General features: G+C 38.2%; 1 protein-coding gene across 9 annotated transcripts in view; it reads right to left on the reverse strand.

Moving 5' to 3' along the window:
* LOC106883547 (uncharacterized) overlaps positions 1 to 18164 on the reverse strand; it is a 315156-nt gene that overhangs the window by 239482 nt on the left and 57510 nt on the right. For all 9 annotated transcript variants that reach the window (XM_089347804.1, XM_089347805.1, XM_089347800.1 and 6 more), the window contains one exon: positions 1897 to 1972. In XM_089347804.1, the coding sequence (XP_089203930.1) occupies positions 1897 to 1972 (76 nt within the window). The remainder of the gene's footprint in view (positions 1 to 1896; positions 1973 to 18164) is intronic.

Raw genomic sequence — 18164 nt, forward strand, 5'->3', positions numbered from 1 at the left:
TACAAACGCCATTGACAACAAAGAAGCACAAAGGGATGACAATCATCTTTGAAGAAGAAGCAACAACAACTATGTATGTATGTATGGATGGTTAGATGGATGGACAGGTAGATGGATGGACAGGTAGATGGATGGACAGGTAGATGGATGGACAGGTAGATGGAGGGACTGACAGAAGACAAATAGATGGGCGAACGGATGGATGTGTGTCGACGATGCCCTTTGCATTTGAGTTCAGGAATTTGTGAGAGAATGGACTTAACCCTTAATCACCCCTTTTCTTAAGTCCACTCTGGATGGTCCATCCCAGGATGGTAGTACTTGTCAAGGACCTCATTTATGGATGGAATAGCAAATGGCCCTGTGAATGAGGCATACAGGACTCAGAAGAAGGTTGGTTCCTAAACATGCATCATAAAGACCCACTGGTGTTTGGGCATACCCTAGTGTTACATGAACTGGTCCTCCTGTATGAAGGATTAAATAGGTCCTGTACTGCAAGAGAAAGCTTGAGGGAGCAGGAGAATAACAGAGCAAACTGTAAATGAACTAACAAAATGCAATAAAAGACCACAGGTGTATCTTTTCCATGAATAATTATGAAACTTTAGACATGACTACTAACACCTGTAGGTATGACACATGAAGAGAGAGAGAGAGAGTATGACACATGAAGAGACACAGACAGATAGACAGAGAGAGTTGGGGTAACAAATGGAGGGAGAGAGAGAGTGATGTTAAAGAATGATTATTAGAAAGTACAGGCATAAATGGTGGCAAGCTGGCAGAAACATTAGCATGCCGGGCGAAATGCTTAGCGGTATTTTGTCTGCCGCTACGTTCTGCATTCAAATTCCGCCAAGGTTGACTTTTCCTTTCATTCTTTTGGGATCGATTAAATAAATACCCGTTATGCACCGGGGTCGAAATAATCGACTTAATCCCTTTGTCCTTGTTTGTTCCCTCTATGTTTAGCCCCTTGTGGGCAGTAAAGAAATAAGAAAGTACAGGCATACTCTGCATTATAGGGGTATTACATTCGTGGGAATCTTGCTTTGGCATTGGGCTTCTGTGATGTGAAACCTATTTCCATATAACATGGAAGTCAATGAGAAAATAGGTTTCACTTTATAGAATTCCAAGTTACAATGAGATTGTCAGGAACGCAATACTTTCATTATATGAGGACGTTTCATCTTCCTGCCACTATGAGACTGTATTTACGGTTACTGCTGTTACGCTTATAACTAAATTATAACTTGATTGATTTATATGTATGACACATATGCAGTTGTTAGTTCTGTTACATAGATTATTGATGCACCAGCAGTGTTTATTTTTCATGCTAAAGTTTACTATAGGGTATACCCAAAGATTTTCTACCAACATCCAGATTTGCTGGTCTGTGTTGATCAAAGTAGCATCGAAATAGAATTATTCAGTCAGCCCTTTTGAGGATTAATGAGCTGTTGATTAAAGTGGGAAACATTTCAATTATCTATGAAGTGTTGGTGGAGAACAGTTGATTGAGTCTAATTTAAAGAAACGCTTCAATCCTTTGAAGACCATCTTGATAAAATTGATTTGACTAATAAAAAAAAAAGTTTAATCTTATTATGATATTGCATAAATAATGTTTAAAACATGTGAACAAAAATAAGGATGATAAATACATTTGCATGAGAGAAAAATAGGATTGACATTTTCTTTGAACTGGAGAAAAGTGAAATTTTGAATCAACTCCAGTTAGTTGTTTCTGTGATGCTAAATGATGAATGGTAAAATTCAATTTAGCAGAACTGAAAGGAACAAAATTAAACAATGTAAAGGATTTAGTTCAGTGTTTTTTTTATTTCGGTCAAATGAAACAAAAGAAAGAATGAAAAAGAAACTCACGCTGCTTGTTATTTCTTTTGAATTGTTCTGGAAGAAAGGTGATGCATCATAAAAATTTGTCAAAGGTTTTCGCACTCTGGAAGAATAAAATGTCACAGAGATATAAGATTACTAACTGGCCCCGTGCCATCAAAAATGATGGCTAATTGTAGTATTTTATATATAAATATGGATGGTAATTCAAATTAATACACTTGTCAATGGTCCCAGCATGGCATCGCAAGGCAAACAAAAGTTGCTGTGTACCATGCATGTGTAGTGACATCGCTCCAGGGGGACAGGTGGGTCGTGCTTGAGTACTGCCTTCACACTTATACATACGAGTGTGCATGCACACTCATACACATCATCATCATCATTATCTTACATCTTTCCATACTGGGTTGGGTAGGACGTATATATCTATGTACGTATGTGCATGGGTTTATATATGTATCATCATCATCATCATTTAACGTCTGCTTTCTATGCTAGCATGGGTTGGACGATTTGACTGAGGACTGGCAAGCCAGAAGGCTGCACCAGGCCCCAATCTGATCTAGCAGTGTTTCTACAGCTGGATGCCCTTCCTAACGCCAACCACTCCGAAAGTGTAGTGGGTGCTTTTTACATGCCACCGACACAAGGGCCAGTCTGGCGGTACTGGCAACAGCCATGCTCAAATGGTGTTTTTTATGTGCCACCTGCACAGGAGTCAGCCAATGTTTTGTTCATATGCCACCGGCACAAGTGCCAGTCAGGCGATGCTGGTGCTCAAATGGTGCTTTTTACGTGCCACCAGCACGGGAGTGAGACTGCTGCTCTAGCAGTGATCCCGCTCGGATGGTGCTGTTAGCGCTCCACTAGCATGGGTGCCAATCATCAAATTTGGTTCAGTTTTGATCTCACTTGCCCCAACAGGTCTTCGCAACCTGAGATGTATGTATGTATGTATGTATGCATATATGTTAGCATGCTTCTATGTATGTGTATGTATGCATGCATGCAGGTAAGCATGCTTGCATCTATGTATGTGTATGCATGAATGCTTGTATGTATGAATGTGTGTGTGTGTGTGTGTGTGTGTGTGTGCACAAAAGACAGTGAGATATTTATTAACCGATCGTGTACATCAATGAACACTGGACATATTCATTCAAAATACCAGCAGATCCAAGAACATAATGAATCCTCCTAGGATACAAACCTCAACAGTTAAATGAAGATCACCTGTTATCAGCAGCAAATGGAAAAAAGTCAACAAAGAAAAAGTCACACTTGTGGCCAGGAAAAACTACTCATCAGAAAAATGACACTTTAAATTTAAATGCCATGAATAATTATAAAGAAAATAATCAGACAAGTTATATTTTCAGGATGATTATTGATTGACAATTCGAGGTGTGCAACCAATGGCAACACTATATGATGGTATTAAATGGATGTGAAAAATAATCATATTTGATTAAATATTCTTTTCCACTTTAGGCACAAGGCCTGAAATTTTGGAGGAGGGTGCCAGTGGATTAGATCAACCCCAGTACGTAACTGGTATTTAATTTATCGATCCCGAAAGGATAAAGGTCAAAGACAGATGAAATACCGGTAAGCATTTCACGTGGCATGCTAACGTTTCTTATTTCTTTACTGCCCACAAGAGGCTACACACAGAGGGGACAAACAAGGACAGACAAACGGATTAAGTCGATTATATCGACCCCAGTGCATAACTGGTAGTTATTTAATCGACCCCGGAAGAATGAAAGGCAAAGTTGACCTCGGCGGAATTTGAACTCAGAACGTAGCGGCAGACGAAATACCACTAAGCATTTCGCCCGGTGTGCTAACATTTCTGCCAGCTTGCCACCTTATATTTAATTAAATTTTTATTTCTTTATTGCCCACAGGGGGCTAAATATAGAGGGGACAGACACAGACAGACAAGGGGATTAAGTCGATTACATCGACCCCAGTAATTAAATGGTACTTATTTAATCAGCCCTGAAAGGATGAAAGGCAAAGTCAACCTCGGCGGAATTTGAACTCAGAACGTAATATTGTAAATAAGAAGCTTACTTTACTAGAAGGGCTATAAAGTGTCTTCCATGTTGTAATTGTTACTGTTGTCGTGCTATAGACAATCACTGTGCTGGTTCTGTGTTTAATGCACCCCTGCTTGTGCTGCATAAATGCACCCATGCTGGTGTTGTATAAAAAGCACCCTGCACTCTCTGCTAAGTAGTTGGCATTAGAAAGGGCGTCCAGCTATAAGAAACCTTACCGGATTAGATTGGAGCCTGCCAGTCCTCAGTCAAACCATCCAACCCATACCAGCATGGAAAGCTGACGTTAAACAACGATGGTGATGATGATGATGATGATGATGATATATACGCTTTACTTTTTACTCTTTTACTTGTTTCAGTCATTTGACTGCGGCCATGCTGGAGCACCACCTTTAGTCGAGCAAATCAACCCTGGGACTTATTCTTTGGAAGCCTAGTACTTATTCTATCGGTCTCTTATGCCGAACTGCTAAATTACGGGGACATAAACACATCAATATTGGTTGCCAAGCAATGCTAGGGGGACAAACACAGACACACAAGCATACACACACAAACATACACACACACACATATATATATATATATAATTATGTGTATTTCTTCTATCTTAATGAATGAAAATTCTTCTGATAGAATAAATGGGTTAATAGAAACCAATGTAGCAAAGAACACAAAATAACTGTGGTTTAGTTCCTGTTTTTAAGGCAGGAACTCCTTGAAATTTTGGGTATTTGAGTATATTTAAGAATTTAAGGAATGGAGAAAACGCATGTTATAATTGCATACTTTATTCCTACATATGTTTCAAAGGATTACAACCTGTGTGATCCATAGGGATCTTTGATATTAAAATTGTAACCTTCTCATCAGGGAAAGCATGGGAATCATCTTAAACGTAAGACATTATGACCGATTATATATATATATATATATATATATATATATATATATATATATATATATACGATGGGCTTCTTTCAGTTTCCATCTACCAAATCCACTCACAAGGCTTTGGTCAGCCCGAGGCTATAGTAAAAGACACTTGCTCAAGGTGCCACGCAGTGGGACTGGACCCAGAACCATGTGGTTGGTAAACAAGCTACTTACCACACAGCCACTCTTGCGCCTATATATTCATTTTATTCTTTTTACTTGTTTCGGTCATTTGACTGTAACCATACTGGAGCACTGCCTAGAAGAGTCTTAGTCAAACAAATCGACCACGGTACTTATTTTTTATTAAGCCTGGCACCTATTCTATCGGTCTCTTTTGCTAATCATCATCATTTAACAGCCATGTTCCATGCTGGCATGGGTTGGATGGTTTAACAAGATCTTTTGTGCGCAAGGACACACACTGACACACAAACACCCCATATGTACATGTGAAGGCACGTGGCTTAGAAGTTAGGGTGTTGCGATTGTGAGGTTACTGACTGAAGCAAGTAAAAGATAAGAGATACAACAAGTATGCAGAGAAGGTACGCTCAGTCTGGCTAGACACTTTAATGTGCTCTACATATGGCTGATTTAGAAAATCATTAACCATAAACAAATTTTAAAAGATATAACAAGTAGACACTTTCATGATAGAAAGAAATAGTAAGATATGGTTCAATAGATGTGAATAAAAAATGAAAAACACACTTCAGATAACAAAGAGTATTCAAAGATACTAGAAGGACTCTACTAATAAAACAAGTGTATGTTTTGAATTCTGAATGACACAGAAATGATAAATAGAAAATAGTTATTTTGATCGTATAGTGCTCGTGAGCGAACAGTCATGCTACATGGAATTGAAATGTGGGCTGTAAATGCAGAGGACATGTGAAGGTTTGAAAGAAATGAAGTTAGTTAGCTCAACTACATGTGCAATATCAGGGTGACATGCAAAGGTAGTAAGCTGGCAGAAACGTGAGCACACTGGGCAAAATTCTTAGTGGTGTTTCGTCTGTCTTTACGTTCTGAGTTCAAATTCCACTGAGGCAAACTTTGCCTTTCATCCTTTCGGGGTCAATTAAATAAGTACCAGTTACGCACTGGAGTTGATATAATCGACTTAATCCCTCTGTCTGTCCTTGTTTGTCCCCTCTATGTTTGGCCCCTTGTGGGCAATAAAGAATTAAGAAACATTAGCACGTCGGGTGAAATGCTTAGCAGTATTTCGTCTGTCTTTACGTCCTGAGTTCAAATTCCGCCACGGTCGACTTTGCCTTTCATCCTTTCGGGGTCAATAAATTAAGTACCATTTAATTAACTGGGGTCGATCTAATCGACTGGCCCCTTCCACAAAAATGTTGGGCCTTGGGCCTAGAGTAGAAATGGATATCAGTGTCACATGTGACAGGGTGTAAATGTCTTAAGAGGAAAAACTGGGTGTAAGAGACATCAGATGAAGGGAGCAAGAGAGAAGACTGCACTGGTAAGATCATGTGATGCATAGGGATGAGGACAGCTGCATAAAGAAGTACCAATCTCTAACTGTAGAGGGAACCTGTGGAAGGGGTAGACCCAGAAACAAATGGAACATAGTGGTAAAACTTAATATTCAGATGTTGAGTCTCATGGAGGTGGTGCTTGAGAAGATATGTCAAGCTAAAAAGTGAAATTCTAGTCAATGCCTGAGCCAATGATACACAAGAGGCACCCGTGTCAGTGGCGCATGCACTCTGTAAAGTGGCTGGTGTTAGGAAGGGCATCCAGCTGTAGAAACCTAACCAAAACAAAAGAGTGGAGCCTAGTGCAGCTCTCTGTCTAACCAATGCCAGTATGGAAAGCAGACGTTAAATGATGATGATGATGATGATGATGATGATGATGACGACGACGACGGCGGCGGCGATGACGACGACGGCGGCGGCGGCGATGACGACGACGGCGGCGGCGGCGATGGCGGTGGTGGTGATGACAATGGTGGTGGTGGTGGTGGTGATGTTGGTAATGGTGATGAAGATGACAGTGATGATGATGATGATGATGATGATTACTAGATAATACTTTCTGTGTAAAAAAAACCCACCCAACTGATGATACTATGCTATAATAAAATCCATTACAATAATCCATGATTGCATATATATCCATATATAAATCCATAATTGTATATATATTGCAGAACATCAGTTGTGTTTCCAGAATGTGTGGGCTTGCATCACACTGACAGTCTTTGTGTTATTCTATCCAAATTACCAATATTTACATGCTACTATTTATAGCTGTATCTGCTCTAAGTTTCAGCATTCCAAAACAGAATTATACACACACACACACACACACACATATATATATATATATATATATATATATATATATATATATTATCATCTTCATCGCCATCATTGTTTAAAGTCTGTTTTCCATGCTGGCATGGGTTGGACAGTTTGACTGAGGTCTGGAAAGCCAGCAGCTGCACCAGGCTCCAATCTGATCTGGTAAGGTTTCTACAGCGGGATGCCCTTCCTAATGCCAACTACTCCAAGAGTGTAGTGGGTGCTTTTTACATGCCACCAGCATAGGAGCCAGTCAAGGTGGTCTTCGCATCGGCCATATATATACATATATATATATATATATATATATATATATATATACTACATATACATACATACACACAATCACACACACACACACATACACACATATATATATGGTATGTTCACATGTATTTATGGTGTGTACAAGTACATATGGCTCAGTGGTTAGAGCATCGGGCTTACAATCAATAGGTAGTGAGTTCAAATCTTGGACCAGGCTGTGTGTTGTGTTCTTGAGTAAAACACTTTGGTTCACTCAGCTGTAGAAATGAGTTGTGACATCATTGGTGCCAAATTGCATCGGCCTTTGCTGTTCCCTTGGATAACATCAGAAGCACGGAGAAGGGAAGCTGGTAATGCATGGGCAACTGCTAGTCTTCCATAAACAACCTTGCAATCTCATGGTCATTCATGACCAAAGGAGGTTTTTACCCTGTATGGTGTGTTCATTCTCCATGACAAAATACAGTGAATGGATTTCTTACAAGTTTGAATATGCCTGAAGCATATTTGAACTGATACACACACACATAGATACATGCATACATACATTCATACATACATACATACATACATACATACATACATACATGATGATGGCCGTCCACTCGTGACCGAGGAAGACCATTGCCGACCTTCAGGAACATTGGGTGCTCTAGGACTAACTTATATTTTGCATTTGCAGCTCCATTGGTGGCTAATGAGCCCTGCTCTTGACAAGCATACATGACTGCAAACATACATACATACATACATTCTAATAAGGTGTCCAGTCCAACGTAACTGGTGCTTGTGTACCATTGCCTCAATACTCAAGATATCAGCTGTCCTCAAGACCTGTGTGTCTGGAATTTTTGAGGTCCAGCCAACATTGAGAATGTGTCTGAGACATCTCTGATAAAAGCGTTCAAGGACCCTTACCTGACGTTTGTACAGAGTCCATATCTCACATGAGTAGAGGAGCAATGTCAGTACACATGCATGGTACACAGCAACTTTTGTTTGCCTTGAATACAAGCCTAATGAAGTCACATGATTCTGTTGCAACATAACATCAGATGAAAGGATGAGCCTATATGAGCAGAAGACTATGCATGTATATGTTAGTAGAAAGCTCTGTGAAGATAGTAACATCGATCATCAAAGCAGTTTATCATGGACGAATAGCCGGATTACTACCTCCCACTTTGAAGGGTATGCATTTGCAATCCAGGAATAGGAAATATCAACCAAGTAAAATTATTGGATATACCAATGTACAAATTAAATGCATTCCTGGGGCTGGTATGCAAATATTAAAGATTTGTAGGCACGTGGAATTTTGTACCAGTCCCAGAAATGTATTTAATATGTAAATTGGTATATTCAATAACTTTACACTGTTGTATGCAGTGGCTATATAAACAATGTGTTCGGAGGAAAAAGTAGTTAGATAAGTACTGATGAAGGTACAAAAACCCCCGAAATATAGTATATACACTCATTACCCATTTTTGTCTCTGATCTCATTGTTTCTTTACATCTGCAGTCTCAATATGAAACACTGTAGCAAAAAATCAGTGCTGGCTATTATTTCTGTAAAAATAACCTTAACTAAATTATCATAAATATATTTAAATAAGTTGAAATAAATGTTCCTGACTTGTTGGAATTGACTTTTATTGAATTTTATATATTCAAATGTGATGAAAAGGAAACTATGTTTATCACCCAGACGTTTCACAGTTACATTTTAAATGTTCATAGGTTTAATTGACGTGCAATATATAAACATTTTCAAAGAATTCCTCAGTGGAGAAAGCTTTGTATCGGTTTGAATATATTCATTTTAGCACTAATGGATTCTCAGTCAATTACGATAATGTGCATTCACTTGTGATCAAGAGAACGTCTGACTTGTCAAATTAATGAGTAAATGGCAGAGTATTCCACAGATATATACACCATTAATGTAACTTAAAATATAATTAACGCAATTTATTAATTGACTCTGTGATGAGACTGGACATTTGAACTACAGGTACACTTCGTCTGATGAGCTTTCACAAAGTTTCTTATTTCTTTATTGCCCACAAGGGGCTACACACAGAGGGGACTAACAAGGACAGACAAATGGATTAAGTCAAATATATCAACCCCAGTGCATAACTGGTACTTATTTAATCGACCCCGAAAGGATGAAAGGCAAAGTCGACCTTGGCGGAATTTGAAGTCAGAATGTAGCGGCAGACAAAATACCACTAAGCATTTCGCCTTGCGTGCTAACGTTTCTGCCAGCTCGCCAAAGTTTCTGTCTACCTAATTCCACTTATAAGGCCTGGAGCCATCTGAGACTATGGTAAAGACACTTGTACTAAGACACCAAAAAGAGGGATCGACCCCACAGTCTCATGATTGTAAAGTAAAGTGCTTAACCATTCAGCCACATCTACTTCCAACTTCTTTCTTTGTAACAATACTATGTTTCCACAAAAGTACACTAGACATATTGTTGCTATAAGCTGTATAGGAATGTTGCTGTATCATCACACCTTTGATCAAATATATTCTAAATGGTATCGATTATAGCAAAAACGAGTTCCACTTGAAAAGAATGCAAGATGAGAGTGACTTCTGCTTTTGTGAGGCATCAACCATTTAACCAAAAGATTATCCTCCTCTTCCTCATTATCATCATCATCATCGCTGTTTTAATGTCCACTTTTCCATGCTTGCATGGTTTGCACAGAATTTCACAGAATTTCTTGAGGCAGGTTTTCTAGTCAGATGCCCTTCCTGTCACCACCCCTCAACTCTCTCTAAGCAAGGTAGTATTTCCCTATGACCAGACATGTTTTCATGGGAGATTGGAAACCAGAGAACACTGCTTGCAAGATGGTGGCACTTGCTTACATCTATCATGCAATGCCAAGGCAAGGAGACAGTAACACACACACACATATGTCTTTTCTCTTTCATCTTTTACTTGTTTCAGTCATTAGACTGCGGCCATACTGGGGCACCACCTTGAAGAATTTTTAGTCGAGTGAATCAGCCCTAATACTTTCCTTTTAAGCCTGGTACTTATTCTATCAGTGTCTTTTGCCAAACCACTATGTTATGGGGACATAAAAGCACCAACACCAGTTGTGAAACAGTGGTGGGAGACAAACACGTACACAAAGACACACACACACAAATACACACACACAGACACACACACACACACACGCATGCACACATGACAGGCTTCTTTCAGTTTCTGATTATTAAATCCATTCACAAGGCTTTGGTCAACCCGAAGATATAGTAGAAGACACTTGCCCAAGATGTCAGGCAGTTGGAATGAACCTGGAACCATGTGGTTGGGAAGTAAGCTTCTTACCAACAGCCACTCCTGCGCCTGTGTATATATATATATTTTCAGTGTTGACCAGAATACTGGACGTTGTTATACATTGCTGGTCACAATGTATTTTGCATCGCTTTAGCTTTTGAATGATACCACCCCACTGGATAACCAAGCAGGCCAACATTCCCCACCCTGATCAGAAGACTATTCTGTGACAGGGTTACTCATTTACTGTCGAGTAGATTGGAACAACATGAAACAAAGTGTTTTCCCAAGAACAGTTTTGGAATCAAACCCATGATCTAGCAATCATAAGTACAACACCCTAACCACTAGCCACATGCACATACACACAATGGGCTTCTTTCAGTTTCTGTCTGCCAAACTCACTCATAAAGTTTCGGTCAAACCAAAGCTACAGTTGAAGATACTTGCCCAAAATGCCACACACTGTAGTATTGAACTTGATACCAGGTAATTTGGAAGTAAATTTCCTACTTTGTAGCCACACCTGCATGTATAATGGTTCACATAAATTCACAGATTCTGTGTTGTTCTCCTGACAGTAATAGACCTGTCCACAATTCTTATTATCATTTTTGTTTAGTCCAAACAACAATGTTAGTGCTCATATTGCCTGCAGGCCCTTTTAGCAGAAGTTATATAAAAGCTGATGTCAGAGATGTAGTTTTTATATAACGTTTTATTTCCATTAATATTTTTACTAAAGAACTAAAGAATAACAGCTCTCGGGTAAATGCTCAATGGATCGATAAATAAGATTACAGTGCAGTTAAGATAAATGAACAACGTTTCACAGTGTAATATAAAATAAAACGATTTAAACATTCTTTGTAAGGAAAATGAATTTGTATCAACATGAATGTCTGCTTCATAGAGTGAGTATATTTTTGAGGAAAAATACTATTTAGCTGTAATGTTGGTGGCTGAGCTAGCCTAACCTACGCCAGGCAGCATGGTTTTTTTATAGTGTCACTCAACTTACATCTTATCTCAACTACAAGATGCAGCAATCTGATTAACAATCGTTTTTTACCAAAAATTTGTTATTACAAATAAACTTGGTTTTGTTTACATCATAGCCTTGGGTAATATTCAGTGTGACGAAGGTGCGAGCTAGCAGAAATCGTTAGCATGCTAGGCGAAATGCTTAGCAGTATTTTGTCTGTCTACATTCTGACTTCAAATTCTGCCAAGGTCAACAATGCCTTTCCTTTCGGGGTCGATAAATTAAGTACCAGTTGCGTACTAGGGTCGATCTAATCGACTGGCCACCTCCCCAAAAATTTCAGGCTTTGTGCCTAGAGTAGAAAAGAATATTCAGTGTGACATCCTACCAAAGCACATCTGTGAAATTACTGCTGCATGGATTATCCAGGAACAAGGTATTTGTTGAGCTCAGTTTTATGATTAGTTCCAACACCAACAGAGTCAATACTTTCACCAAATTTGAAACAAACAACTCAGCCTTCTATATATTTCCACATTATTCGACGACTGACACCCATGCCAACCTCTCCTTCATCGGACACTAAACTCTGCTTGCAAAGACCTGTTGAGGCAAGTGAAATCGAAATCGTAATTGAACCATATTTGATGACTGGCACCTGTGCTAGTGGAGCACTAACAGCACTGTCCGCATGTGATTATTGCCAGAGCAGCTGTCTGGCTTCCATCCCAGTTGCCCATAAATAGCACCATTTGAGCATGATTGTTACCAGCGTCGCCTTACTGGCACTTGTGCTAGTGGCACGTTAGAAAATCATTTGAGCGAGGTCATTGCCAGTGACGCTGGACTGGCTCCTGTGCAGATGGCACGTAAAAAACACCATTTTGAACATGGCCATTGCCAGTACCGTGTGACTGGCCCACGTGCCAGTGGCACATAAAAGCATCCACTACACTCTCGGAGTGGTTGGCGTTAGGAAGGGCATCCAGCTGTAGAAACTCTGCCAGATCAGATTGGAGCCTGGTGCAGCCATCCGGTTCGCCAGTCCTCAGTCAAATCGTCCAACCCATGCTAGCAAAGAAAGCGGACGTTAAACAATGATGATGATGATGAAATACGTAATGTAGTGAGGTATAGTTAACTTCTATACAAAATTTATGACACACTGGTATCCTATTCAAACGATGATGTAGTCAAATTATTTCTTTGATAGTTAGATTTCAAAGTTATCTATGATAAAATATAAGGAGAACACTACAGAGAAATTATAATATTTATAGTCTATTTCAAGTCTATTAGAGAAAGAAACATTCGTTAAATCAGTAATGATGAATAATGACATTAATGATATACTAAATACTGGTTTAAATAGTCAGTGATTAACATTTTCATTTGTTCATGATTTAGCTTGTTTAATTTGCATAAATTTGAATTTGAGTGATATTCTTTCAGAATTTTATGTTTCCATTTAAAAGAGTAAATTTTCATAATATATCATATCAATATGATAAAATTGCATGACTGAATCAATAAGATGTTTGCTTTGAATCATGAGACCTTAGGTTCAGTCCCTTGTGTGGCATTTAGGCGAGTGTCATTTAAAAAATTTTTTATTACTTCACATCAACCCATATTTTGTCAGTAAGACTGGGTTGATGGGAACTGTACAGAACGACACCATCAGAATGACTCATGCTGTGTCAGGGTGATTCCACTTATATATATACATATACCTATATACGTATACATATGCATATATATATACACATACATATATACATATATATATATATATATATATATATATATATATATATATAATTTGAAGAATTATTGGTAAAGATTTATTTCACTTAATGTTTGTTTACATTGCCATGGCAACTAAATTTATGATTAAAAGCTTGCAGCTGAAGTAGATAGATTATCCTATGACAAAGAAAATTTCGTTAAGTAAGAGTCATTGAAATATTTCAATAAAGAAATTAGAGTTTATGAAAAGTAAATTACTAGTTATAATAAACATTTATAGCACTTTTCACTTCTTCCCATTTATCACCAACAAGCAACCAAGACATCTCACTTTAATTCTACACAGACACCATGGTAGTGACAGCAGAAATATCTTCCAATGGGGTCATGTCAATCTTGCTTCCTTTAATAGCTAAAAGCACAATCATGGCACATTATCAAGAAAAACACCTAACAAACCTCACATTCCACCTTAAATATGAGCATCACACAGCTTAAACTCATGAGCACTTCAAATGTTGCCAACTCTCTTTGCCTTTTCTACTTCTATTACAACATTTCTTCAGGGCTGGCTAAACTTGTGCACCTCTCCTCAAACACTCTCAACTCAATTCATAATAATAATAATAATAATAATAATAATAATAATAATAATAATAATGATAATAATAATAATGATAATAATAATAATGATCTGAAAGAGTTTTCTACAGCTGGATGCCCTTCCAAGTGGTTGGCGTTAGGGAGGGCATCCAGCTGTAGAAACTCTGCCAGATCAGATTGGAGCCTGGTGCAGCCATCTGGCTCGCCAGTCCTCAGTCAAACAGTCCAACCCATGCCAGCATGGAAAGCAGACGTTAAACGGTGATGATGATGATGAATAATGAAATTATTGTGTATAGTGCTCAGGTGCACTACAACTCATCAAAGGTGCATGTACAGTACATAGAATTATGTACAAACGTCAGGAGAGTGAACAGTGCATGAGCCATGATATACACGTGCACATGTATATGGAGTGGGGTGGGGGATATCAGGTGTAATGTTCTGGAAGCATGGAGGTTCTAAAGGATGCAATGTCTCAGCAGCTATCAACTGATGCAGGTAGTTTGTTCCATGCTTCAGCAACTCTGAGTGTGAAAAAATGTTTCTGAAAGTCATGGGAGCTGTGCTATTTTCTGATTTCGTAGGCCTGCCCATGTGTGTTTAACACCTCATCACCATACTTTAACCAACCTCTCCAATCCCTAAACAAACCATGACACAAAGACCTTTTTTTCTATAGGCACATGTGTGGCTGTATGGTAAGAAGCTTCCTTTCCAACCACATCATTCTGGGTTCAGACCCACTGCACGGCATCTTGAGCAACCTTGAGAGCCAAAGCCTTGTGAGTGGATCTGGCAAACAGAAACTGAAAGAAGCCCATTGTGTATGTGTGTGTGTGTGTGTGTGTGTGTGTGTGTGTGTGTGTGTGCGCGCGTGCGCATGTACATGCATGTGCGCGTGTGTATATACACGTGTTTGTGTGTTTGTGTTTGTATGTGTGTCTATGTTTGTCTCCCACCCCCACTTGACAACCAATGTTGGTGCATTTACATCCCCGTAGCTTAGCAGTTTGGCAAAAGAGACCAATAGAATAAGTACCAAGTTTTAAAAAAAAAAGAAGCATTGGAGACATTGCATTCAACTAAAATTCTTCAAGAAGGTGCCCCAGTATGGCCACAGTCTAATGACTAAAGTAAAAAGACAAAAGCCAAAAGAATAATCTCTTCTACTCTAGGCACAAGGCCTGAAATTTTGGGAGGAGCCAGTCGATTAGATCGATTCCATTATGCAACTGGTACTTAATCTTTTAACCCCAAAAGGATGAAAGGCAAAGTCGACCTCAGTGGAATTTGAACTCAGAACGTAAAGACAGACGAAATACCACTAAGCATTTCGCCTAGTATGCTAACATTTCTGCCAGCTCGCCACCTGTATACAAAAGAAAGTCACCTCTCTGGACTTCTTTTCTTGCACATTTCTTGTCAACCGTCACCAACTGACAGAATATTAACAGCCACTTGCTATGATACTTAATTAGAGCTACATAATGAGTGATTCAATAGAATACATAATATTCTTAATTATATGGGTAAGTACTGCTTTTAGATTAATCTAATTTAAATTTATTTCATTGATGAAGCATCAGCGCTAAGCAGTGTGTGAGTATGAGCAGAATTAGCTAAGTTGAAATATGCCTGTCACACACTTCATCTACTAAACGGCAAATACACTGCAGTTACCATGGAGAATAAATCTCTCTTGTGGTAAAAAGCTTCATTATTTACCTTGGCCGGGCAATTTACTAACACAATTCAGTCAACATGTTGACTGAATTATATACAGGGTGCGTAAGATATTTGAGGACAGATCTATGTTTATAAAAAAAACAGATATATAATAACAGATAATAACTTTATTTAGCAAAAAATGCTATGAGGATAACAAGAAACCTTCTTTTCTTTAATGTTATTCAATAAAGCCACCTTCAGCTTCAAGAACTGCTTCTATAAGAGATCTAACTCATGTACATGCTTGAATCAAGTGGCCCTGGTTCATTTTGGACATTACTCTGATTATGGCAGCTTTCAAAGAATCTTTGGTGTTATGGACATGTTCATTGACCTCTCTCTCAACAGTGCTTCACATGTAACAGTCCAATGGACTGAAATCTGAGGAATCAGGAGGCCAAATGTTAGGGGTTATATGATCATGAAAGTTTTCAATCATCCATTCCTGTGTTACTAGAGCCATGTGCAGAGTCTTACTGAAACACATATGGCCTTCCATTGCATACACTGTCTATCCATAGCTTAACAATTATTTCCAGGACCTCAATGTAGGCAGCAGAGTTAACTCTAAGGCCTTGTGGAAAGAAGTAAAGAGGTATCACACGTCCTTCTGTATGCATAACACTTGGAACATCAGAAGGGTCAGCTCAACCATCTGTCAGTTCTTCTGTTAACTTTTTGATCTTGGTCGAAGTTTTTCTTGTTTGAGAAAAACCAAATCAAATTTTTTTTCTGCTGGATTTTTCACTTGTTTAAGAGCCTTTTAGATCTAATGTACAGATTTTCTTTTGCTTTTTCTGACAAATTGACCTTTCCTCATCATATAAGATCTAATGTCTTTGTGGACAACATTTCTGACTGTTCCTTCTGACACATGGAGATCTTTTGCAATTGACCTCATGGACTTTCTGGGAATGTAATCACTGGTCTGTTGAACTTGCTGGATAAATTCAAGTGTTCTGATGATTTCAGAGCATTTAGAATGCTTTTTTATGCTTTGATACTGGTGATACGTTTCCATCTTCAGTCTCTAGCTCCTTACGAACTTTGTAGACAAAAGATCTGACAACTTTTAAAACGCGAGATATTTCTAAATTGCTATGCTCAGCCTTTATAACCACAATAGCAGCATACCTCTTCATTTCTTGAGTAAGCTGAGGATCTGCCGTTATTATTTTCTGAAACAAAGATTATACAGAGTTAGCCAAAAATGCAGCAATGACCCAAAAACAGCTATATCCTCAAATACCTTACGCATCCTGTATATAAGCTACAGCTTTATTAACTTTGTTTAGAGTTTTCTCCCTTAGGTACATCTCATTGATAGGAGCCAGCAAAACACCAATATCTGGCATTCTTAATAGATGGCAATGCTGAACAAACAGGGTGCATTCAGAAGAGTGTTTACACACCTTTTTACCATAAGATAGATTTTTTTCTCCAAGGTAACTGCAGTGTATTTGCCTTTTAGCAGTTGAAGTGTGTGACAGGCATATTTCAACTTACCTAATTCTGCTCTTATATCATTGAAATTATGTATCACAATCGTGTAATTATACGGATAATGATGTTTATGTTAATGAAGGTGCTGTTGAACACAAAGTATGAACTATATGTGAAATTCAAGAATTTTTGTTTTATTCTCTCTCTCTCTCTCTCTCTCTCTAATTCCCTGTATATGTCTAGTGACACTATGTATATGTGTGTGTGCGTGTGTGTACTCGCGTGTGTGTGTATGTATTTATGTATATATATGCATACATATATATATTTACATATATATGTATATATACATACATATACATGTATATATTTACATATTTTTGTATACATATATACATGCATATATATATATACATTCAAACGAACATGCATACATATACATGCATACATATAAATACATATACATATAATTTGGTAGGCGGAAGTTACTGCCGTGTGTGTATATGTCTGTGTATGTGCTTGTGCCTCTCTCCCAGAGAGTGAGAGAGGGATATATATATATATATATATATATATATATATATATATATAGGGCAGGGAATCATCAATTAGTAATAAAATTAATAATTAACAATTTTGCCGGGTAGCTCAGTATGAAAAAACCTTTATCGGTAAAATCATTTATAATCATAAATATACAGGGATTAGCAGTAGCCTGCTTCTCCAACATACTGAGAATTCAGAAATAGCAGTCAAAGAACTACTGATTCCAAACTACAAATTTTTCTCTAATGGATAGCGATATCTATGGCACACACAGAACAAAAAACAGAAGAGAAGAGTAAAAACAAACCTGC

Source organism: Octopus bimaculoides, chromosome 2 (genome assembly GCF_046866305.1).
Source record: "Octopus bimaculoides isolate indiv1 chromosome 2, ASM4686630v1, whole genome shotgun sequence".
NCBI lineage: Eukaryota > Metazoa > Mollusca > Cephalopoda > Octopoda > Octopodidae > Octopus > Octopus bimaculoides.